This window comes from Simochromis diagramma, unplaced genomic scaffold (assembly GCF_900408965.1).
Source record: "Simochromis diagramma unplaced genomic scaffold, fSimDia1.1 OVJJ01000603.1, whole genome shotgun sequence".
NCBI lineage: Eukaryota > Metazoa > Chordata > Actinopteri > Cichliformes > Cichlidae > Simochromis > Simochromis diagramma.
The window spans coordinates 4263659-4288761 of record NW_024387414.1 but is presented as its reverse complement, the minus strand read 5'-3'; the positions used below and the strand labels follow the sequence as shown (position 1 = coordinate 4288761).

The 25103-nt window shown below is 39.3% G+C and overlaps 2 protein-coding genes across 2 annotated transcripts; both read right to left on the bottom strand.

Annotated features, from left to right (window-relative positions):
* Positions 1-604: 604 nt before the first annotated feature.
* LOC120721482 (adhesion G protein-coupled receptor G3-like) lies at positions 605-11990 on the bottom strand. Its single transcript, XM_040011854.1, has 14 exons — positions 11715-11990; positions 10941-11000; positions 9050-9268; positions 8773-8932; positions 8293-8443; positions 7988-8110; positions 7693-7818; positions 7228-7276; positions 5788-5894; positions 5463-5578; positions 5105-5373; positions 2314-2419; positions 907-1235; positions 605-818 (listed from the first exon to the last, which is right to left on the bottom strand). Exons 2-14 carry the CDS (start codon positions 10990-10992, stop codon positions 706-708), a joined length of 1920 nt encoding a protein of 639 aa, XP_039867788.1. The 5' UTR covers positions 10993-11000; positions 11715-11990; the 3' UTR covers positions 605-705.
* A 113-nt stretch (positions 11991-12103) lies between these two features.
* On the bottom strand, positions 12104-24317 carry LOC120721484 (adhesion G-protein coupled receptor G2-like). Its single transcript, XM_040011855.1, has 14 exons — positions 24097-24317; positions 23876-23997; positions 19800-19863; positions 19412-19553; positions 18898-19011; positions 17196-17321; positions 16396-16441; positions 16145-16239; positions 15931-16046; positions 15362-15630; positions 15197-15281; positions 14844-14973; positions 13566-13722; positions 12104-12774 (listed from the first exon to the last, which is right to left on the bottom strand). The coding sequence occupies exons 1-14, from the start codon at positions 24249-24251 to the stop codon at positions 12680-12682; spliced, it is 1716 nt and encodes a 571-aa protein (XP_039867789.1). The 5' UTR covers positions 24252-24317; the 3' UTR covers positions 12104-12679.
* Positions 24318-25103: the final 786 nt, after the last annotated feature.

Genomic DNA, 25103 nt, shown 5'->3' with positions numbered 1-25103 from the left:
ATGTGTTCAGCCCCATAGAAACTTAATAACACTTCAGTGGGGTGTCTGTTGTTCATGTGGTAGAGCAGATCAGCTACTGATTGGAAGGATGGCGGTTCGATCCTTGGCTTCCCCAGTCTGCATGTCAAATATCCTTGGGCAAGATACTGACCCCAAGTTGCCCTCTGATATGTTAATTGGAGTGTGAATGTAGATTAGTTTGCACTTGAGTTTAGAAGTGCTTGGGTAAATGAGGCATGTTGTATAGAGTGCTTTATGTACTCCGGGAGAGTAGAAAAGCGCTATATAAGAATCAGTCCATTACCAGTCTACCATATATCATGTACAACTTTATTCAGAAGCATACATCAGAATACTTTAATCTCTAAGGAAATTATGTGGGTTATAGTTGCTCCGAGACACTAACAGTAACAGACTAAAGTAATTAAATATGTTACAGAGTTTTGTTTTTTTTAAAAAAAAATTAAGAAATAGCTCTAATATATACAAATTGCTCAATTATACATATCAAGAATATTACAGAGGTAAAATATATATGATTGACTAAACAGAAAAAATAAATAAACAGAATATAAACAGAAAAAATATTAAATCATATAGACAATACAGACATACTATAAAGCAATAGTATTTAAAGTTTCAGTGTGTTTTTAAATCTAAAATAACAGAAGATTACATGTAGAGCAGAAATGGTAGAGAGTAACTCTAATCAGATTTGATTTCTGTAGTTCTCGCAGGAGCTGAAGATGTTCGGTCCTCCTTAGCCCTCTTTCTCTGCTTCCTTGCTGACAGACAAATCCACAGGAAGATAAAGAAACCTTATCAAGAAAACCAGAGAAACAAATGAACAGATCAGACACAAAATGCCCAAATCACTTGCACACAAACACAAACCACTAAACTGACCTTGTGTGGAGTTGAGGATACAGAAAAGGTAGAGAATGGGGTAGTTGATATATCCAGAACCCAGGAAGGCCAGGCCCCAGGTGGTACCCATCAGGCAGGTAAGACCAAACAATGTTAGGCCACTCTTACAGGATGCGTTAAGCCTCTCTCGGTCTCCCCACAATTTCCCCTTAGCTGTGGCTCCTGACTTTAAGGTAGTCTGTAACACTTGTTTCATCTTACATATGCTAGAAGCCACTGCCATGAGAATGCCAGTGTTAAAGATAAAAACAAGGGTGAAATATACCAGGTTCAAGGAGTAGAAGAAGGTGTCGTCAGTGATCCAGCAGCTGTAAAACAGGCAGAGCTGTCAAAGTACAGTTTCAAAATCTGTGGCTGCATAGTCTGCCTACAGTCCAGCATACAAAGAACAGAAACAGTATAATTTCATAATGATATGAAACTTGGTTGTTGGTACTTTATGGTTTCAGCAGTACGCACTTCTTTGTAAGACAGATCTTACTTTAATAGGCAGGAACATCCTGTAAAGAACATTTTTTCCAGTGCGTTATTTAATTTATTTGCTATCCTGATTACAAACTACATAATGTTCAGCAGGTTTTTAAATATGTCTGTGTGGCATGAAAATTCTCACCGTGGCTACGTCCACACTAGCCTGGATAAATTTGAAAACGGGGTATACGTCTGTAAACGCTCCGCATCCACACTATCGCTTTCAGTCATTTTCACAGAGTTGTTCGTCCACATTGAAACGGCCAAAAACGCTTACGTTCCAGTCCTGCGCTTGCATGAAACGCAAGACAATTTGCCCTGCCTCATTTCTGTCTGCCATTTATTTACTTTACGGCTCTTTAAAACGTCACAGCAAAATATTTAGGAAAAGCACAGAGTTTTTTAAATGGACTAACAATGAGGTGGAGTTGTTGGTGCGAGTAACATAAAAGTACAAAGTTGCAAAAGCGAGTGAGAATTAAATAATTTGAAGAAAAGCTCTCTGGAGCTTGTACAAACTGATATTAATCTTTAATAGGGCTGTCAAAATCGAGAGCAAACAAAACAACTGCTGTATAATGCCCTCCGCTATCTTAGTTTAATCAGTCACATGACTGTATCACATGACTAAAATGTGTCATCGTTTTCGAAAAGGCTCCGGGTTCGCTGTCTACACTGCGACGTGAAAACTGCATTTTCAAATGTATCTGCTTTGGAGAGTGTTTTCAAAACGCTCCATTTGCCAGTGTGGATGGAAGGCCAAAACGTTTTCAAATAAAAACGTATTCATGTGGACATGGCCTGTGTCATGTGTAGCGGACAGGTTGCCCTGCAAACTCAGTCATGGTTTTGGATTCCTATTGCTAAAGGCGCATAGTGCTAGTTTATAGTCTTGCCAAAAGCAGGTTTACTTACATCGAACTAGTTTGGTTGGTGTCAGCCATGGTCATCTGTTTAACTCCATAAAACTGTTTGCAATCCATCACTCCTACAGAGACCGCCACAATTACAGCAGGAATACCTAAGAAGCACACAATAAGACACAGACACAGTTTAACACCAAGTTATTTACTATCCAAGAGGCACCCAGCATATGAAAGACTTCATTCATAAGTTTAGGGAAATCTGGCAGTCAAGTGAGTCTGAAGAAGTCAGACATATTTCTAAGAGATGTTGTTCAATTTTAACAGTGTTCATTAATCATACAGTGAATGTAAAGGGAAATCTCAAAAGGGGTGGCTACTAGGGCTGGGCGATATGGCCCAAAATTCATATCTTGATATTCTTTAAGCTGGCATACACTGTGCGATTTTTTTCAGTCGCGTTATTCAGCTTCTGCTCAAACTTCACAATTGACTCGGAGGTGTTACATCCCCCAGGAGGATGTCTCTTCTCCCTACTAACTCTTTGTTTCGTCTAGGCTCCACCTCCTCTGTCCTGATTGGATGCTGCTCAGAGTCCGGCTAATTGGTAATCAGCAGAGCACTACTTAAGGCCTGTGGAGCTGTGCTTCTGTGCCCTCTGGCCATTTTGGTTGCCATACCGGTACAGGCTTGCGCGCCTTTGTGATTTGTATGTGCATTGTTGTTTTTCATGTTCAGACTGCTTGTAGGGGAGAGCTGCCTTTTGTTTTGACATCCCGTTTTCTCCTGTTTATGTGTTGTTAGGTAGGTTATGGTTATAGGTTGTATATTTTGTTTTCTTTGGAGTTAGGTAAGTTTCTTTTATTTTTACATCAGGGATGTTTTGTTTGTTATGTTGGCCATGGCTCTCCCTGAAGTTATACCTCAGTCTGAACCCAAATCTCATCACCAGCATTAAATAAACCTTTTAAAGTTACCATCTTGGCTCCTCCTTCACTATCCACCTTTATGTTCGTCCCTTCAACCCCCTAGACTAGCCAGGGGACGTAACACAGGGGTTAATCGTTCGTAGTTCACGATGCAGGTTCAGACAGATTTCGCAGCTGCTCTGTTCCCAAGTTCTACTGCGTGACTGACAGCCTTGAGTTTGAAATCCGCTTCATAATCATGTCTCTTAACAGGTGCCATTTGTGGTCCTTATACACACACAATACGGCAATATTACGTTGAAGCACAGTACGTATCACTCTGCGAGGCTCCTGACTACCGTAGCCGCAATGCTCCGACAATTCCAGCAAGTGGTGCAGCAATGTAGCTTAACAAAGTCGTACTAAAACATTTTTGACAGATTTCTGAGTGCCGTGCACCACATAAAATCGGTCCGTGGTCAGTAAGCACAACCAGAATTCATAAATAAGGCACACTGTCGATTTTTGAGAAAATGAAAGGATTTTAGTGTAAGCTTATAGTCCGAAAAATACGGTATACGAGTTTTGTAAGGTGGTTTGTTTCAGAGCAGGAGGCTGGGAGACTTTGCGGTCTACAGCACGCAGTTTCACACAGTCTTCATTTTGCACTTTATGGCGCTGTTGTAAATGGTGAAAATACTATTAGCCCTCCAGCCTTTAGTCGGGATTAGGAGTGGGTTTTGATTATCGATTTATTGATTAAAATCGATTCTAGCTTGGATAGCGTGATATCGATTCATTAAAATGCTGAATCGAATTTTAAATATACATTTATTTTGCTCGAAACGCCTGAATCTCAGGTTAAACATCAAAAAATTTCAACAACCACCAAACAGCTAAAACAGTAAACGACAGCAGGTACAGGGATTCTGCACAAAGATGTAAACACAAAACGCGGACCCACCGACTGATCAGAATCAGTGAGATGTCGCCTTTCTCACCTGACAGCACGGACATGGACACGCCGAAAGCTTTGTGTTTACGTCCTTTTTGCGCTCGATTCTGATGCTGCAGGTTTTTATCTCTCTCCAAACAATATTGACTGAACCAGCAGCAAAAGAAGATCGCTTCACATTTCGCTTCACATAAACATCGTCATGAATTCCCTCTGACTTTTGCTGTTTTGCTTCCACCATGATAAAATCATGCTTAGTGCAGAGCTCTCTCTCTCTCTCAGGAATTGTTTCCCGTCTAAAACGCTCTGTTTTCTGCATTATTCGCTTGCTTCGCTCTCTAATAAAACCTCTGTAACTTTGCTCTGCTTCACTTCAGTAGAATCAGTTAATGTTCATATGCTGATTAATGGTTTTCTTGCAAGCAGTTGATCCTTGTTTACGTGCCTCACCCTCCCTCCCTCCTTGTTCTCAATTCTTTAACTTCCTCATTTATTATTTAGTGCATGGGGATCGGCCAGGCCTGGGAGCCATCGCCAGTCCCCTTCGAGGCCTTCCCCAAACCGCAGCTCAATTCGTGTCAAAGCATTCACTTTTACCTACCAGTACTTTGTCAAACCTAATATGAGGACGTGGGCCCAGCTAGTGAATTCAGTGAAGTAGAGAGGGGAGTCAGAGTAACATAGCGTAGGCAAAAGTGGGAGAAAGAGAGGTAAACTTGCAGCTCCACAAGTATAATTATAACATAGCATAGACTATATCGATATAAACAATATTGTCACATCTCATATCTCTTATAAAAATATATCGATATATTTAAAAACTTGATATATCACCCAGCTCTAGTAGCTACCCATACTTTCACATTCAGTAGTGATTGCAGCCATTGTCTACATGACTTCTGGTTCAGTGCAAGTTTCCTCATAAACCCTTTCCTCTTTTCTCATGTAGTAAATACCGTTGAAAATTTTGCAATACTCACCCCAACCCGCAAGTGAAAGTTTCAGTAGGTAGTGTTTGTAGTAGGTGTTAAACACCTTGATCAGCATTAGATAGAGGTGAAGTCCCTCTATGGCCATCCAGGTGAAACTGCAGAGCAAGGAGTAATGCATGAATGCTGCAACAAACACACACACGCCCTCTAGGTCCAGTGTAGCTCCCCACTCAGTCAGCAGGAAGGATGAATTGAGCAGAAACAAGGCCCCACTCAGGGATACGTGAATAGATAGTGAGTAGTCCAGTTTGTGGTTACTGAAGAGGAGACAAATAAAAAAAACAATCAGATATGTGAAGTCCACAGACAAGCACATTATTATGCATGCTAATTTTATGATACATACCGACTGAAAGCATACATCAAAAGAGACAAAGCAGTAAAGAAAGCTGACAGACCGCAGCCTATGTAACTGATGTATGACAATATTTTCCAGTGGACTGCTGCAATTTGACCTCTTATCTGCAAAAGTGATGAAAATTGTCTGTAGTTTACATATTTACTTTTACCAATATCTAAAAACAAGTGAGAAAATTAAGAAATAGGGGATTTTCAGTCGCACCTAACCTCTGGAACCCATATTGAAATAAGATCTCTATAATTAGATTTATTTTCTTATATCTTAAAACTGAAAGCGGCTAAAAACAAGAAGTTCATCAGGAACAACTTACCAGAAGAACAGCAAACGGTGTAGTATGGTCACAATAGCACGCAATGTCCTGTTCATCTGATTGGTTGAAGCTTTGAGTCTCACATCCATCAGTTTTCCAGGGTGAGCCTAAAAAAATAAGTAAAACTTCGTTCTTTGTACATGAACAGTTTCCTATTTTAAGTGCAGTAATCTATACATCTGTGCCTTTTCATTACTGCTTTCTTAACGTCACTTAAGCATATGCAAAATTTTTAAAAGGCAAGAGATAGAATGTGGGGCAGGCCGCCAGTCCATCACAGGCCTAACTGAGGATGCACATCCACAGATGTGGATCCACACATCCACATCTAGAGACGAAATACAATACAATACAACTTTTGTATAGTACATTTAAAACCAGAGATACACCAAAGTGCTTCACAAAATCCAATAAAACAGTAGCAAAATACAAATGCAGATAAGCTAGCAGGTGGGAGGCATTGATTAACCAAGCATACAAGTACGCAGATAAGCAATTAGACTTAAAGATAAAATCGATAAAACAATATAAGCAAAAGAGGAAAAGGGGAGGGCAAGAAAGTACACTTAAAAGGCATGCTCTAGGAAGCCGGGAAGGCTAAACTAAAAAGGTGGGTTTTCAATCTAGACTTGAGGGTCTGGCTTTAGTCAGACGAGCGAATAGCATGAGGGAGGTTGTTCCAGAGGTTAGGTGCGACTGAAGCGAAGGCACGGTCACCTCTGGTTTTCAGCTGTGACCTAGGATGCACCAAGAGAAATTGGTCAGATGATCTCAGTGTTCTACTGGGAATATACACACTGAGGAGATCAATAAAGTAGCTAGGTGCGATGTCATTTACGGCTTTAGAGGTGAGCAGTAGGATTTTGAAATCAATGCGGTATTTAATTGGAAGCCAGTGGAAGCCAGAGAGAATTGGGGTGATAAACTCAAGCCTACCAGTACCAGTTAGAAGGCGAGCCGCGGCATTTTGGGCGAGTTTCAATCTATGAAGCAGGGCAGAACGGTGTGTTTGTAGTAGAAATGAGTGTAGTAGAAATGAGTGTACAAAGAGGCTAGAATCTAGAATACTGAATAGAACCCCCCCCCCCCAGGAAGAACATGCAGAAATAAAACAGGAAGCTCTCAACAAAAGATTAGATTAGAGGTTACAACGACTGCATCAAAATACAGTTATGGTTGTCTCTGCAGCAATGTTGCACTGTGTCTATTACACTACATGTCCTAATTCACACACAAAGATCCATTTACTTACACCAAACTACAGGAGTTTTAAAACACCATGTTTATAAAGCCAATATAGCGTAAATAAATCAAGCCAGTAGTTAAAGATTCCCCAAATTGTCAGTTAACAAATAATTAGGTAAAAAAAATATTAATGTGTCCAATCTCATTACTTTGGTGTTCATCTTGAAGTAACCAATAAAACTGATATATACTTACCATTTTCATCAAATTCATCAAAATAGTGACAGACTAACTGTGAGTCATTCTGTAAAATTACAAAAATGTTAATAATGCAAAGTCAATTAAGCTTCTTAAACAGAATAAAACTAGTAAAAGAAAAGTTCTATAAAACTTATGATGATGATGAAATCAAGTCACATCTTTTTTCCCCTTTTTATGAGCCAGAACATTTAGTGTTGCACAATTTAGTGGTTCAGTGTATGATTAGGCAACAGACACCGAGATTATCAGACACAGTGATCTCAGTTGCTCCCTTAATCACAAGGAGGAACTGCATGTTTGATCTGACAGACTGTTATGCTAGATGCCTTTACTGCCACAGCATCAAAGGGACTTTTGACATGTTGGACAAATATGTAAACCATTACACCATGGAACCATAATCCGATTACAAATTTTCAATAACTACAAGAATAAACATTTCTGTAAAAACAGACTTACATCCAGTTGACCTTTGTCTGTTTTAACTCTAAAGGTCATCTTGATTGGAGAAGCCAGATTTCTGAGGCGCTCTTCCCCCAGCACCTCTATCCTGAGAACCACTGATAAAATCTTTTCCTGATCAAACTAACAAAGGAATGTACAGTAAGAGAGGAAATAAAGACCATTATTATATGGTATAAATACAAATGTTTTATGTACATAATTTGTTTTAAATGGTGATAATGCTCATGACTGAGAATATAAAAAAGTTCATCAAAACATATTGAAATAGTATAAAAGATTTAGGATATACTTGGAAATGGTCGTGATACGTGAAGCTGACCAAGCCAATAATCCTCTTCTCCTCTGGGATGGTCTTTAGAGCATCGACAGGCAGCCAAATCTTAGGGATGAATGAATGGTTCTGAGGGTGCAGCTAACAGTGGATGGGGAAAAAAAGTCCATTTATATCCTTCTGCAGAACAATTTAAGGGTAGTTTTAATCACGCATACAGTATAAGTAACTAGATCAAAGACAATACTTTTAAACAACCACTGTCATGCTATCTGAGTCCATATTATTCCCTTGTGTTTTTCATCAACATCTGGCTTGTGTACCTGGGGAGCTTCTATTTCCACTATGGAATTCACTGGGGCCTTGCTGATGTTGATCACATTCAGAGACAAGTACTGCTGGTTGTAGGTACTGGACAATGCAGCCTCAGTCTGGGTGTTATTTATGAGGGTATGGATGGCCTTTCTTTCTTCACTGCAGAAATAAAATCCACATGGTTGCAAATGAAAGAACATCTTCTGCAATCAGATTTATACATTTGCATTAAATGAACTAGCATTTGGCAACCACAAATGCTAGTGTGACGTGAAGGCACGAAAATTTGTGCCAAGGTGACCCGACTGTCATTAAGATGTCTCAGTCTGACCCAAATTGATGGATCAACCATCCTGTGAGCAATTTTGGTCACAGGGCTAAAGATTAACAGTACTAAAGGGAAAAAATAGAACAAAGGAAAAAAAGACAAATACATGTGCCTACTCAACAGCATGTGCAGGAGTGCCTGCTGCAGGACTCCTACTTACTTTATAAAGGTCCACTTGAGTTTTTGATTATTATTGAAGAGGTCCAAACACGAGTTTCTTATGTTGAAGAGTGTTATCAAGTTTTTCTGTTTATAATCCAGTGAATCAATCAGTCGCAAGATGGAACTGTTCAGGCATGGGTACAGGTAGCAAGTGTGATCTGGAAAAGAGACACGAAAGAGATTAAGAAAAAGAGAGGACAAGTGGGAATGGCTGTGAATCAGCAGTTCGGCAGAACAATTTCTATCCTAATCAGACTAGATTTCAGCACACTTACATTTTCCCAGTTGATAAATTGTTCCATTTTCAGGTGTTGTTTCAGGCTTAACATCCAAGCAGTAAGATGTACCATTGAACCATGGCTTTTCTCCAGGGATGCATAGAAAGACGCAGGAAGTCTGACAGTGCATCTGACAGTCCACCGTACTTTGATGTTCAGTGATGTTTGCATTAGTTCCATTCATTTCAGTGGTGTAAGTAGAAATGGTGAGGCACACTGTGCACAGACACAGAAGACAAAAAAAAGATGTAACTCACATAAACTTACACATATTCAGTCAGGGTTAAGTTAAGAGCAACTATTCCAGAGAGACCAAGTAGTACACATATAGTGCTGTGAAAAAGTTTAAGCCCCCTCCCTGATTTCACAGTTTTTTTCATTTTTCAAGATTCAAAGTGTTTATTGTCACGTGTCCAAAGGGGGAAAAAAGGCATTTCTCTGTGCAATGAATTTTTTTCTTTGCTGTCCACCCTCAGATGCCGGTTAATATAGACAACAGAAATAGAACAGATAAAATACAAATAGTACAAAAGTACAGAAAAGGAGACAAAATATTGAAGTGTGAAACAGAGATGTGTGCAAAAGAGCTATAGCTTAATATGTTGGCTTAATATGCAGCCTGATGTGCAAAAAATTATTATTACTGGTCAAAAATAGGTCAGCTGTTCAAGAGTCTGATGGCAATGGGGAAGAAAGAGTTGTTGAGTATAGATGTTCTGGATATCACACTTCTGAACCTCCATCCCAATGGCAGAAGTGTGAACAGCCCGTGTTGGGGGTGTGGGGGGTCTTTGGGGATGGAGGCAGCTCTCCTCTGGGCTCTGCGATGGTAAGTGCTCTGCAGTGACAGCAGTGATCTTCCAAGCAGTTGTTATCACTCTCTGCAGGTGTTTGCGGTCCATGGCAGTAGTGCTGCTGTACCATGCAGTGATGCAGCTTGTCAGTGTGCTCTCCACAATGCAGCTGCAGAACCTGCTGAGGATCTTGGCCGACATACCAAATTTTCTCAGCCTCCTCAGGAAATACAGCCACTGCTGAGCCTTCTTGACCAGCTGTGTGGTGTTCAGTGTCCAGGTGAGGTCCTCAAAGATGTAGACGCTCAGGTACCTAAAGCTGCTCACCCTCTCCACTTCAAGGCCCCGGATAAACAACAGCTGGTGAGGCCAACAGAGGCTGGTGAGCGGCTGGTCACACCTAATGTGACCATATGTGAGAGGAGGCACATAGATTGATTGGTAAATAAGAGTATCGCTTTTATGCTCAGTTCTCCTTTTACCACAACAGATTGATACAGCATCCACATCATTGCAGCTGCAGCCCCAATCTGTCTCTCAATCTCCCGCTCCAATTTACTCATCAGTTCTGCAAAGAAAAAGGGCCAAAATTCCTCCACAGAGATGTGAAAAAACTGTTGCCAGTTAGAACAAATTTCCAGGCAAGTTATAGCAAAAGCTGTAAATAGAGCTTGATTGCAGTTCTTGCTCCCTCTAAATCTCCTAGAACTTTAATGTTTTACATAGGGACAAGTAGTACCACATCGCAGCAACAGTCGCCACAAGGTGCTATATATTGTAAGATTATAAAATAATAGAATTTTTCTGAATCATGTGTTACAAGTTATCTTTGTGGTTGGTATAACGACTTCATGTACACTGGAGGTCTTATACACGACAAGGCAGAAAAAATGGAAGAAAATATAAAATATGAGGTAAATTAAAAAAAATATTCCACAGAAATAAGTGGTGAGAACCAGAATTTTAAATCCAATTTGTATTTGTGTTATTTTTTGAAGACTGCACAAAAATGTTAGATAAATAAATAGATACATAAATAAATAATAAATAAATATAAATTCCTATGAGTGAGCAAACAAAACAGACATTCATACCTTGGTCAGCCAGTGATTCGTGCAGCAGTAGCAAAAGAAGTACGGTCAACATTATTTATCCTGTGAATATGTGGAATAAATTTAAAACAAAATATAAAACAAAATGAATGTGTTTCAGAGAGTTTCAATCAGCTTTATTTAAAATCCATGTCAATAAACATTCATATATGAGGAAGGTAGTAGGAAGTAAGCTCGAATATGCATATTGGAAAGCATGTACTGATAACAATAATGCACTTTTCTGACTGTTTTCAAGTCCTTTAAAAAACATACAAATGTTTACCTACCCTCAAGTTCTCTCTCATTTTAAGTATCCATTGACCATTTTGAGCATTTTTTGACCCTTTGCAAGTAATTTCTGAAGGTTGATGCCAATCACTGGGGAAATAATTGCTAAAGCCTCAGTCATACAGGTGTAGCCAAATGTCAATGATCTAGTTTTCCCCTCAAGACCAGCTATAGTGATGCTGTGAAAAGTGCAACACAAACTAGAAATTGGGACCATTTGCCTTCATAGTAAAAGTTGCAGCTTTTGAAAGATTTTAGCTACTGTCCAAGGGTCAGTCTTCTCCATTCCTGGTTTGCATTGCAGTCTTTCAAGATTTAGTAATGCTTGACTAGTAGTTAGCAAGTGTTTGCCGAAATACATTACAAAACTAATAAAGATGTTAAGCATTTTTTCTAGCTAAAATTCACTTTTGAATGTATGTCTTTTTTGCATTTGATACAAAGCACACAAAGAAATAAATAATGAGAAAATAAAGAAAGACTTACCTTAACATTCAGTCCAGTCAACATCTCTGAGGTGAGCACGATGGACCAGACAGTCACCAGTAATCTCCCTGAGTGACTATGTGTTTAATGTTTAAGAGGCGCTTCTGTGTGGTCTGTGGGAGATATTTATTTTAGACAAATGTTCTTTATGGGGGCAATAATATGACTGCAGTTCTAAAAACTATTTTCAGTGGAGTTTGGACTCTGACATCAGTCTGTTCTAAACTAGGTCTGTTAATAGGAATATTATGAAATATAACAAACAAGCAAAGCAAAAAAAAAAATCATTTTTTTATTATTCACACTGACACTGTAGCTTTTATGAGTTAGCAATGCATTGAGCATGTTCAGATGTACAAACTGGCACAGAAAAGTTCAAAACATAAAATAACTAACACAATTTATAATAATCTCAAAGCTGGATTATAAGGAAACATGCCGTGAATTCACAATGGTGTAATCAACATAACTATATCAAAATGTCTCAAAGCACTAAACCAGTGGAGGGTGAACTGCATTTAAAACAAGATCAGCTCTGTGTGCAATCGGAAAAAAAAGAGGACAGGTGACTTCAAGGGAAAAATATCAATAATCGATGATTGTCCTCTTGACAATCCAGTCGGACCTGGAATCTAGTCATTCTAGATTCTCTTCAGTATGGCAACTTTTACTCTCAAAAGTTTAAATAGGATGTTGTCATCCTATTTAAGCTTTATTTTGGAATGATAACCCCTTTACCACAAAGATTTATATAAACAAGAAAATTTCAAATAAAGCAGCAGAACTGTCAAAATCTTCATACTATTACATTTATTTTCATCATTTAGAATCAGATCCTGCCAGTTATGGTAAATTGCCGTGCATATAAAATCCAGAAGTAAAACAAAATCGTTACTGTCAGATTTCAGCATTATGTTGCACATTTCACCAGCACACCTTTTGGTATTTTTCCAGTTGTGTTTAATCTAGTTGCTTTTACTACGTGTTTCAATGCTCGTCTGTTTAGCAGAGTTTTGGGACTTTCTCACTGACATCACAAACCACAGGAAGATGAAGAAACCTGTGTGGCACAAAGAAGAGTGTGTTAGGCCAAGGATCAGAGTGAGTCCAGGAAGTGTGAGGAGTGTGCAATTAATTCAAATAAACTGATAAGTCAACTGTGTTAGGTTACTGTTCATTTATACACACGAAAAGTCAAAATCTACTGAATACAATAATGTATTTCGAAGTAATGTCTATGAAATGGATAGCATGTGCACTTTAACAAGTGGCCTTGTTGGAAAATTTTGTTCAGTTTCAAACAAACAAGCTTTATTCATCACATACACAATCATACACAGAACAACATGCAATAATAACACTGATAATACTACTACTACTAATAATACATTTTATTTGGAAGCGCCTTTCAAGACACCCAAGGACACTTTACAATAAAATAGAACACATAATAGAACAATGACAAAATGAAGAACAATAAAAACAAAAGCACAAGATAGAATAAACAAGCAATAGATTCACAGTGAATATGCAGATTTGAATATAGGAGTTTTAGTAGGGATTTCAACTGGGGGAGAGAATCAGTGTTTTTTATATCTGGGGGTAGAGAGTTCCACAGCCTGGGAGCATAGCAGCTAAAAGCTCTGCTTCCCATGGTGGTGAGACGGGAAGAATTAAATGTTTTGTGTCCGAGTTGCAGACAGGCTGCAGATGTAGCTGCGCCATTCCAGGGCTTGGTTTTCAATATGGGTGGTCTAGCCAGGACCCTTACTGGATACTGGGTGGGAATCGATAAGCTAATCCTCATTATTCCCTTTGACAGAAACACACATAGCAGTAGACTGTACAGACCTTGCAATGAGTTCAGGATGCAGGAGAGGTAGAGGCTAGGAGTGGTCAGCTCTCCAAATGAGAAGAAAGCCAGGCCCCAGGTAAGGCCAAGCAGTGCGCAGACTCCCAACAGGCGACAAATACTTTTGATGACTTTGGTATGGATAATCTGCCCAAGCTGATTTACCAGAATGAAACATGACACAGCAGGTTAAAAAAAACACAGATGACCACAAAATGTTTTCAAAATTGCTTAAAATTGTGTTCTCCAGATGCACTTGTTCATTTATAGAGTCTGATTTTAATAGAAATGTTTTAAGCTTTAAAAACATATTTTAAAATATTACCAGTAAATAACTTTCTTCAGAATATCTAAAATTAGACAACCATTCCAATAACTTGGTTCACAATGGCAGGAATAGGTCAGACTTGTTCCCGGTCCGTGTTGGACCCAGGGCTGTCATTTTAGCACCAATTTTGTTCATAATTTCTATGGACAGGCATAGCCAAGTGCTGGAAGGCTTTCACATGGGTGATCTCAGAATTTCATCTCTGCTTTTCACAGATAATATGGTTCTGTTGGCTTTATCGGGTGGTGGCCTGTAGCTTGGACTGGAGTGGTTCATAACCAAGTGTGAAGCAGTAGGAATGAGAATCAGTAGCTCCAAGTCTGAGGCCATGTCCCTCAACCTGGAGTGCCCACCCTGGGTTACAGATGAGATAATTAGTGAAGTAAAGAAGTTATATTATATTTTGAGTTCTTGTTTTCAATTGAGAATTGTGGGACAGTCGACAGATGGATTAGTGCTGCAGCAGTAGTGATGCGGACGCTGTACCGGCCCGTCATTGTAAAAAGAGAGCTGAGCGTAAAAGCAAAGCACTCAGTTTACTGGTCGAACTACATCCTTTCCCTCACCCACGGTCATGAGCTCTGGGTAGTGACTGAAAGAGATCACAGATTCAAATGGCAGAAATGAGCTTTCTAAGTTTTTTCTCAGGGTGGCTGGTCTCTCCCTTAGACATAGGGTGAGGAGCTTAGCCATTTGGGAGGGGCTCAGCGTAAAGCTGCTACTCCTCCACATGGAAAGGAGCCAGTTAAGGTGATAGGGGAATCTGACAGGATGCCTTCTGGATGTTCCAGGCATGTCCCACCTGGAGGAGGTCCCGGGGCAGATCCATTTTAAATTGAAAAATGAGGAATAATGTTGGCAAGACCAGTTGGTCTGGGGTTTCCAAGGGACAGGCTGACATGGAGGATTTAGAAATGAAGTAATTTAAAGATTTTTTTGACAAATTTACCTTTTTTTTTTGTCCAACAGAGAAAACACGTTTGACTGTCACTGCAAACATTAACATGTTAAAGAGAAACACAGAGGGGAACAGTCCCGTTGTAGTCACCATTTTCACCATTTGATTGGTTATAAAGCATCTAAAGAGAATGAACAGAAACAGATGATGATTTAATGTCTCACACTGAAAAGCCAGAAAAGCATTCTGTAACAGAAATGTAGGACATGCAGTGTATTTTAAACAAATTAGACACATTTTCCTCCCTGACATGCAAATACATAGAAAATTTTGATGCACATGCAAATCACCTAATAAATGTGAAGTAAGGTTAGATTTTACATGCATGCAAATTTGTTTCTTACACTGCAGTTTCAGGGGAGATAGAGATGCAGCCATAAAACTCTCTGTCTATGATCACCACCAATGACACAATGACTGCAGGAACACCTGAAACACACAAACTGATCAGTCAGACAAAGGTTTGCAAACTGGTGAAGACAACTTCCTGTTTAAAGTGCTCCACTTACCCCATCCCACCACACAGACTTTGAGCAGGTATCTGCTGACATGGGTGTCAAAAACTTTTACAAAGAGAAGGTAGAGGTGGAATCCCTCCAAGGCCATCCAGCTGAAAGCAGCCAGCAGGGAGTAGTGAAGGGCAAGAGCCATGTAAAAACAAAGCCATGTGGTGGACTTTGCTGCCACTATGTGACTGGGCAGGAAGTGCAGATTGAGGAGAATCAGAGCAATTACAAGGTTAATGTGGACCTTCATAGAGATATCTTCTCTGAGTTTTCTGTCAGAGAGGGGAGAAGGTATCTGTGGTAAGCGATAACTTTTGTGTGAAGTTAATGGTCATATCATGTTTGTAGGGAAATTAAGTGGAAGAATAAAGAATTACTTGATGAGAGAAATGAAATAAAAAAAGAAAAGAGAAGGAATGTAAGAGAGGATGACTGCATTCCCTTTTAAATTAATGAAAAGAAGAAGACCAGCAAAAAGGTAAAAGGAAAAGGGAGGAGAAACTAAAGATACTGATACTGATTCCACATATTGAAGATGTGAAAGGGGGGAATGATGAAGGTGGGAATAATACCTATTTGTGATGAAGAGCAATACAGCAATGACCAGGGCACAAAGTGAAAGACTACAGCCAGTTATAGTAATGTATGATAAAATCTTCTGGTCTTTAAGTGAAATGGAAGTATATACCTGAGGAGAATACATACACATTGTTACAGTTAGTGATGCAGCATGGATAAATGGCTGTAAAGCCCCTTTTTTTTTATCATGAAACAGGTAAATCCTACCATGATCACAGCAAAGTATGTGAAGTGGTCACAGGAACAGGTAACATTACCCTGACCACGTGTCCACAGGGTAAGGCAGCCCTCCTTACTGAAATCTGGTAAGTCAAACAAACAGGACCATTATGCATGAGTTGCTGTGATAGCTGAATGACATCACAAATTCCTGATGCTGAGTGAAACCACAACTGAGAAATACAAACACAAACAATGTGTTATAGATTACTATTGAATAGTGATGCTTGGTTACTTACTCTTTGCTGTGAAATTTAAAAACTGGCAGGATGGCTCTTGGGTTTCCTATGACACAAAAAATATTGTGTGTTTATATATGCGTGTCTGTTCATGCGTGCATTTAGGCATGGTCAAGAAAAGTACTTAAAGTAAGAAAGTGAACAGTAGCTCTTTGGAGAATATGTTTCTACCACCTGTGTTTATGGAAACCCAACTGAACCTTGCGCTATGATAATGTAATAATAAAATAATATTAGTAGATGGGAATAAAAACTTCATTCAGTCTCTATTTAATGCAGTTCTAATGAAAAACCAGGGTCCACTTGTAAGGTGTCCTTACTGAAGTTGCTGGTGAGTGCATATCTTTTTTCTAACATTTATATCCCCCCAAAAATTGCTTCTGTTCATCTGAATGTAACATTTTCAGTGGTACAAACGTTTCATCATTCATCAAAGTGACTTTTTCAGCCCAGATTGAAGAAGGTTTCCTGAACGTTATGAAGAGAACATTCTCATAAGGAAAAAACCAGCACCACTGACCAAAAACGGGCTGTGAGGTTTGTTTCTTGATCACTAATATGCAAATTGCGATGACCATTGATCAGTATCCACTGATCAGTGGCCATGAGCACCATTCATACAGATTTGGGGAATAGCTGCAATCACAGCATTGTGAGATGGCGATCATTTTACATCTTATGCAATACAGCATACATACATGTGTTTTAACAACTAATAAACCTGATATGTTGTTTTAACAATGATATAAAGGTATAGAAAGTAAGACTGGAGTAAAATATTGAATTAAATCAGGAGTTACATTTATTGTTGTGGTGAAATTCATGGTGATGTTGAAGCGCTCTTGTAGTCCTGATATTTTCTTGCCCTGCACACTTAGGCCAACCAGTGGTTGATCATAAACTTCATGGAAGGTTCCAACCATGCTCTGCAATACAACACAAGTTCATCAAGTTGGCTTGTAGAAAGTTTTTCTTTACTTGCTTTGCTGTCTACCATTTCTCCCCTCTTTTCTCTATCAGTCTGTCTGTGTTTGTGGACATATTCTGTTTTTTGTGCAACATTAATTGTAAATAAACTCATTGTAGTAAACCTGCAAGTCGTGTCTATGTAGTTTGATAAGTTGTCTTTTAGTAGATTTATTAGCTTGCTAAAGTTAAATACAAAAATTGCAACAAAAGTGCTGATCCAATATTCAGCATTTTTTAATAAATTGACTTTTATTCATTCAATTTGATGTGGTTTGTTCTCATGTGGTTAAAAGAAAGTAAAGGTGCTATATGGTGGAGTTTTTTCCCCCCTAATCAGTGTATTTGGATGTATAGGAGAACTGCAAACATGAGCTATAAACTAAACCACATTAAAAGATAATTCCAGTTTTAACCCTTTAGAGCCGATCGGAGCGGGCACGCTCTGTTTTGCGTAACTATTTTTAAATCCCAGTAGCACTGCAACCACGTAAGCTAGCGCAAAATTTTTTTTTGCATATGAAACCGGAGGAGTTGTACTTACATCTTATGCCATCAGCTTGTCCTAGGTCACGGTTTCCTTCCACATAAAGCTTTGCAAAAACTGCATAAAAAGCGCTTGCAGGAACAAAAACATAATATTCCAGAAACACGCTTTACCGATCCGATCAGCTGTTTGTAACACTTCCTACGTTGGAATAGACGTCAGCGCGAACTTTTGCATTTCCGCCATTACCTGCCCGAAACCGGAAGTGACGTCATTTTCGCAGAAATGTAGTCTTTTTTGCCATCAGGGCCTCAGGGCCTATACTGCTCTTTTTAAAAGTTATCTTTGACTTTATGACTTTCTGTGTCGTTTCTGGGATGCTTAGGACTCATATTGCACTGCTGGAAATAGTTTATTTTGATGCATATGCTGCTTTTTTGCAAATTTGCAGTATAATATTTATTTTCGTTTTTCCTGCAGTGTATAAAAATTGGTGTATTTCAAAAATAAAACTATGAAGACACTCAAAATAAATTTCCTGTGGTGGGAAACTATCTTGTGCAACTTTTTTGTATTTACAGTTTTGAGGGATAAGCCTCTTAAATTTCTCTAACTACAAATATATGTTAAAAAATCAAAACCGATTTTCAATTTTTTTGTAGTTTATTGCACTTTTTTGCAATTTATGTAATTACTATGCACTTAATGAATACATATTATTAAAATCTGGGCTATAATGGTTGTATTGATGTATAGCAACTTGAAATGCTCCCAAAAATGGCTCCACAGCATGTAAAAATATAATATAAGCTCTGGCGGACTTGGTTCTATGGTAGGTCTTAAAGGGTTAAAACTGATCATGTTCAAAAACCAAGTAAGGCAATACCAAAAACGCTAATGTAAGTTAATATTAACATTATATTTTTGCTAAAAAATCTTACTGGCCAAACCAAAGTAAGTGGGAGTTTAAATTTACATAGTAAGTATACATGGGTAGGACTATTTGCTCATGTCTTTTTTATAATACATAACAAAGTATAGTCTCTCACGCTGGCTGTTTCAGCAAACTTAAGCATGGAAAAGATAATCTTGTTCCCCCCTCCTCCAACTTCTCTTGGTAGTCGAACGTGTACTCTCCTGTTGGCGACTGGCGTCAATCCTGCCTATATTATTGAAAGATAGAGAAGCATTGCATGTGAATACTTCAGCTGAGCGTGATGAGATTGATTTTTTTAGGTTGTGTTTGCATGACAAACAGTGACCTGACAGTCATGCTAGAGGAAAAGGTGGATTATCCGAACATTTATTAAATTATTATTATTTTATAATTATTATTTATTAAAAATTATTAAATTCATTCTAACAAAATTTCATGGCAATGTATCTGTGATAAGATGATGTGAAGATTTTTGCTAAAAATTATTCTGCACAACAAAGGCATTAGAGCTGCACAAGAACAATGTTAATTGGGCTTAATACAAAATCATGGATCAACATATTATGTATTATGTCAAAATCATTATATTTTATTATGTGTATTATGTATTATTTTTTCTTTCATACCTCACTGTCACTGGCGAAAATTTCAAGGTCGTCAGAGGTACGATTGGGTTTGAACAGGAAAACAACTAAATCAGGGAAATGCATTGATATGGCCCTTTCCACTTTTGTTTGCTCAAGAATATTTTCTAGGATTTCCAATGTTCTTGTAGGGAGAGGGGGAGATAAAGAAGAAAATATTAACATGAATCCTTTGTATTTGCATCTTTTGAGTATTTACGCATCACAGAATACGTATCTTGAACGTGATTTTAATCTTAATTCTCAGCAAATTCTTTACGTTTGGCTCTGATATACATGCTTGATCAAAGACTAAGAAATCAGTCATAAATAAACAAAAACAGAAATATTCAGACAAGCATAAATATGACCAAAAAATGTAAACATTTACTTAATGGGGTCTTCTTTGGTGCCATTTTGCACAGGGTTCCACACATTCTGAAAACAGCAGCTAGCTGTTAAAGGAATAAAGAAAACACATCATACTAAGCTTAAAAGGTCAATTAAAGGTACCACATATTCAATGGTATTAAAGATTCAGTTCACAAAAAAATTGTTTATTCTGCCATCATTTTATGCCACAGATTATATAAAAAAGTGATTTGCAAAAAATATCAGAGAGAAGATATTGAAAGCTTTTAATTTACGGAAACAATTTAGGATCATACACAATTTTCTACATGTGTCATCGCTACATGTTCTAGATTTTCAAAAGGTTCAAATCACCACTTAGTGAACAATCAGTTCTTCAGAAAAATGACATCATGATTCTATGATTCCCACGATCCCTTGGGCCTCTGTATGAGTTTAGTAGTAGGCTCTAACGTTTTTTGTCTTTGGATTTCTCTGATCAATTAAACATTTAAAATTATAATATGTAACTTTATTACTTTATTTTCTTACCCATTAATACCTGTCACGGCCAGGGGGATCAGCGTCCAGCTGATCAGAGGTTTTTTCTATCTTTCTTTCCAAACGTCCACTCTCTCTCTCTCACCTCTTCTGTATCGCCGGGGCGGAACTCTTTGTAGGTTCACGCCCTCGGCCCACGCTCTCGGTGAGAGGAAACACCTGAGCCTAATCAGGGTGGCATGCATTTAAGCCAGGAGGTGACTGCTGTTCTTCGCTGGATTGTTGTCTGCCACGCGTTAATGAAAGTGAAGTCTACAGCTAAGCTAAGTCAAGTGTTTGAAAGTGAACTGTGTAACTCAGGGGTCCCCAATCCCAGTCCACGAGGGCCGGTGTCCCTGCAGGTTTTAGATGAGTCCTTGATCCATCACAGCTGATTTAAATGGATAAATTACCTTCTCAACATGTCTTGAAGTTCTCCAGAGGCCTGGTAATGAACTAATCATGTGATTCAGGTGTGCCTACTCAGGGTGAGATCTAAAACCTGGACCCCTGGACACCACGTGACTAACCCCTTGGATTTCCCTTGAGCCCCGTCCCTGACTTAATTGTATATAGCACTGCCTTGCGCTGCCTGTAAAGACACAAGGTGGATTCTGTAAATAAATTATTCTGTACAGCTGATTTTGGAGTCCCGCGCTTGAGTCCTCCCTGTTGAACAATAACACAATAACGATCCAGCCAGCACGGACTCAGCGGACTCAACACCCCCCGCAGCCCGTCCTCACCCCGGAAGCAATCTTGGAACGCCACGAACAAATGCTGCAGCACATTAACGAGCAATGGCCGCGCTCACCCAAGCCCTCGCTCAACGAATACCTTTGGTAAGCCCATCCACTCCTCCTCTGTCTGCTTCTCCACAGTTACTGAATCGTCTCTTTGTAAAAGGGGAGAGTTCCATGTCTCTACAGTTTCTTTCCTGGGTTACGTCATCGAACAACGTAATCTCGGAGGTGACCCTGCTAAAGTTCAAGCTGTTGTTAACTGGCCGACACCATCTAACCACAAGCAACTCCAAAGTTTTCTGGGATTTGCAAACTTCTACCGCCGGTTCATCCATGACTATTGTAAACTTGCCTTGCCTCTAACTCATCTCACTTCACCCAAGGTCCCTTTCTGCTGGGATTAACCAGCTCGATCTACTGGCCATCAAGTTGGCCCTGGAAGAGTGGCATCACTGGCTGGAGGGCGCTGCCCGGCCTTTTGTGGTGTGGGCTGACCACAAGAACTTGGAATACATTCGATCGGCTAAACGACTTAACGCCAGGCAAGCCAGGTGGGCCCTCTTCTTTACCAGATTCCAATTCACTATCACCTACAGACCCGGTTCCCGTAATGAGGATGCAGCTCAGCACTCTCCCATTCTTCCTTCCATGTGCGTAATTGGGGCCCTAATCTGGGAGATCGAGTCGGCAATTAGGGAGGCTCAACGGACTGAACCAGTCCCCGGAACGGGTCCTCCGGGTTTGCTCTTTGTTCCTTCCTCTGTCAGGTCACGAGTGCTACATTGGGCACATACTGCCAAGTTCACCTCTCATCCTGGGGTCCAACGCACAGTCACCTTTCTTCAACAGTTCGCTTAGTGGCCTTCTCTCGCTATGGATGTCCACGAATACATTGCCGCTTGCCCGACCTGCGCCCAAAACAAAAACGTCCATCAACCGGCTTCCGGCCTCCTCCAGCCTCTACTGACTCTAAGCCGTCCCTGGTCACACATCGCTATTGATTTCATCACTGGTCTGCGCGCCTCGTCAGGTAACTCAGTCATTCTCACTATTATCGATCGCTTCTCTAAAGCTGCTCATTTTGTCGCCCTCCCTAAGCTCCCTACTGCTCTGGAGACCACCCGGCTCCTGACTAACCACAGTTTTTGCTTCTGTGGAATAGCTGAGGACATCGTTTCTGACCGGGGGCCGCAGTTCACGTCACATGTTTGGGAGGAATTCTGCCACGCCCTCGAAGCTCAGGTCAGCCTCTCCTCTGGTTTCTACCTACAGACAAACGGCCAAACAGAGCGGGCCAATCAGGAGCTCGAGGCGATGCTTCAGTGCTTGGTCAATTAGTTAAACTCCAGCAATGTCTTTAACAATAAAGGCTTGAATGATCTCCAATTTCCTTCTTTTAAATTCAGATAAACCTGTTTATCTGTTTGGCCCTAAAAATCTTAGAAACAAAGTGCCAGAGCAGTTACTTACTCTAAAAGTTATTACCTTGGCTTCCAGTAACACTGGGAGAAATCTCTGAGTTATTTTGATAAGGATATCCTTCGATGTGCATTTTAAACAAATCTCTAGGGCTGCTGAATATTGTAATTCATTAATATTAAAATCTCCCCGAACCTTCCTGAAATACCTTTGTGGCAGCCTGAGTATTTGAAACGTTAAAAACGGTTTTCAGAATTATTGGTGAAGCTGTTTTAATGTGGTTGTGCCCCCACACATCACCTTGCTTTTGTTGTTGTGACAATAATTTGACATCATAGTGCAGCACTAAGGTTGATACTTCTTTAAACTAACATGTGTGGAGTGTAATTGCTGTTTATAAGGTATAAATGTGACCAAATAAGAAAGATAATGCACATTAGTTGTGATGAGTAACGTGGGTGTGCTAACTAAATGACGTTATTCCTACGTTTGACTTTTTAACCGTGTTGTTCCATATGAAATATATTCACAGAAATTCACTGGATTCAGTAAATGTTATTATAAATGTTTTGGTAGAGACCAGGCTACATATCTTATGTTATGAACTTTTTATTTTATTGTCTATTAGTTATCCTGCTTACCAAAAACTGATTACCAAAGGTTCATTACAAGTAATGCCTTACAAAAGTAATGCAGGCCAGTAATAGAAGCCGGCAGTAACACAGAACTGCTATGTTTTAGAGTGATACACCCCAATGTGCACCTGGACGAACATCGCCTTCCATCAGTATGTAACACCTTCAGTTGAGCCATAGGGCTGTGGTGAGAGTACTGACAGGGACTAGAAAGAAAGACCATATTTCTCCCATATATCCTTCTGTTTATTGGCTCCTTGTTTAATCTACAATCCCTCTCCTCACATACAAGGAATAACTAAGCAACACATTAAGTTAAAGATCTCACTTTACTCTTAAACAGTTTGGTTACCTCTGCTTTCTAAAGTTTATTAGATTAAAGACAGAAAAACACATCAAATCCCCAAACTACTGAATAACAACTTGAAGAACCCAAAAAAAGACCTCAAAATGTTGATCTGAAACCAAAATCCTAAGACCTCGATCTGATTGAGAATCCACATACACTGGAGCAAGAACTATCAACAGCTGCACCGCAGATGCCTCTACTACATCCCAGTATCATACACCACAGAACACCCACAGGAATATTGTCATTGTCAAACTGTGGCAATACAGCTTTATGGAAATCCTGATGGTGTGTCTCTATTTGCCATACACCGTTACTGGATTCAAGGTATTTATAGCAACCTGTATTATGATAAAAAGGTATGGCAATTTTTATAACTTCTTAATATAACTGTCAAGAAAATGTTAAAGAAAAACATGTACGCACTTACTCATGTTTTCACCACACTTTTTAGCACAGGCTGCACAGGTGCCAATTTCTGAAACACAATTCTGAGAGAGCATGTCCAGAGAAACAAAAAGCACCAACCACCAGACTGCTGACCACTTCATCCTGTGAAGTTTAGAACAAAAACCAGCACTATTATTTCTCATCTTTAACAAAAAAAAAAGAACTAGCTACATAATAAAATGATTAAGATCACAATCCTACCTCTGCATGTTGCTGAGAAAGAAAACAATCTGAAAAGAGATGAGTTGATGTAACTGCAGGAAAAAAGCAAATAAATATTCTTCCTGGCTTGGAATAGGATCATGGAATGAGAAAACCGCATGTAAATAACATTCTGACACAGAACGAGGAAGCATAACCTGATAGAAAGCTAAATGTACTCCCACTCCTCTTTTACCACTAAGTCCGTATCACATACAGACTAATATGATTAAAATATTAAATGAAATTTGATATTCGATATGGCAGCCTCGCTTCTGTCAGTCTGCCCCAGGGCAGGTGTGACTACAACTGTAGCTTGCCTCCACCAGTGTGTGAATGTGAGAGTGAATGAATAGTGGTATTGTAAAGCACTTTGGGTGCCTTGAAAAGCGCTATATCAATCCAATCCATTATTATTATTATTATTACATGTTTCAGCAACTTGTCCTTACAGGTATACCGAATGTAAGGAGTTTATTCTCCATGCAGTTTACCATACCAGTACGCTACTACATTTGTGTGAATGTGTGTGTGAATGGGTGGATGACTGGATGTGTAAAGCGCTTTGGGGTCCTTAGGGACTAGTAAAGCGCTATACGTTGTAACACCCATTATTTCTGAGTGTGATTTCAGGTTTTGTTAAGATACAATAAATGCCATTGAGTCAAAGCATATTGGCAAGACAAAAAGATGAAACAAAAAATAGTGAAGAGGAACTTACAAATCTTGGATCCAAGTCTGTAGCCTGTGTAGTTGCAGTATTTGTTAAGGAGGCCATAGCAATGGGACTTCAGCGGTGGTAAACAATTTACTTGATTTTATGAAATGCCATCGAAAAAATTATATCAACTATTGTTGAGAATTTTGTGAGAGGGTCAAGAATATATTACATATAGTGAATAACTGCATTTCTGCTGTTACCATTTGCTTTGAATCTACATTGAATAAAGTAGATTATGTGTAAACCTTCCCTTTCAGCATTTAGCCACAAATGGTATAAAAATACG

Coding starts and splice junctions, on each gene's coding strand:
- LOC120721484 (XM_040011855.1), bottom strand. CDS start 24,251: ATGCTTCCTCGTTCTGTGTCAGAATGTTATTTACATGCGGTTTTCTCA. Junction 23,998..24,096: donor TTTCTCAGCAACATGCAGAG/GTAGGATTGTGA, acceptor TAAACTTCACAG/GATGAAGTGGTCAGCAGTCT. Junction 13,723..14,843: donor CTGTTGGACAAAAAAAAAAG/GTAAATTTGTCA, acceptor CTGGTAAATCAG/CTTGGGCAGATTATCCATAC.
- LOC120721482 (XM_040011854.1), bottom strand. CDS start 10,992: ATGTTGACCGTACTTCTTTTGCTACTGCTGCACGAATCACTGGCTGAC. Junction 8,933..9,049: donor AATTTATCAACTGGGAAAAT/GTAAGTGTGCTG, acceptor TCTCTTTTCCAG/ATCACACTTGCTACCTGTAC. Junction 1,236..2,313: donor ACCAACCAAACTAGTTCGAT/GTAAGTAAACCT, acceptor CCTGTTTTACAG/CTGCTGGATCACTGACGACA.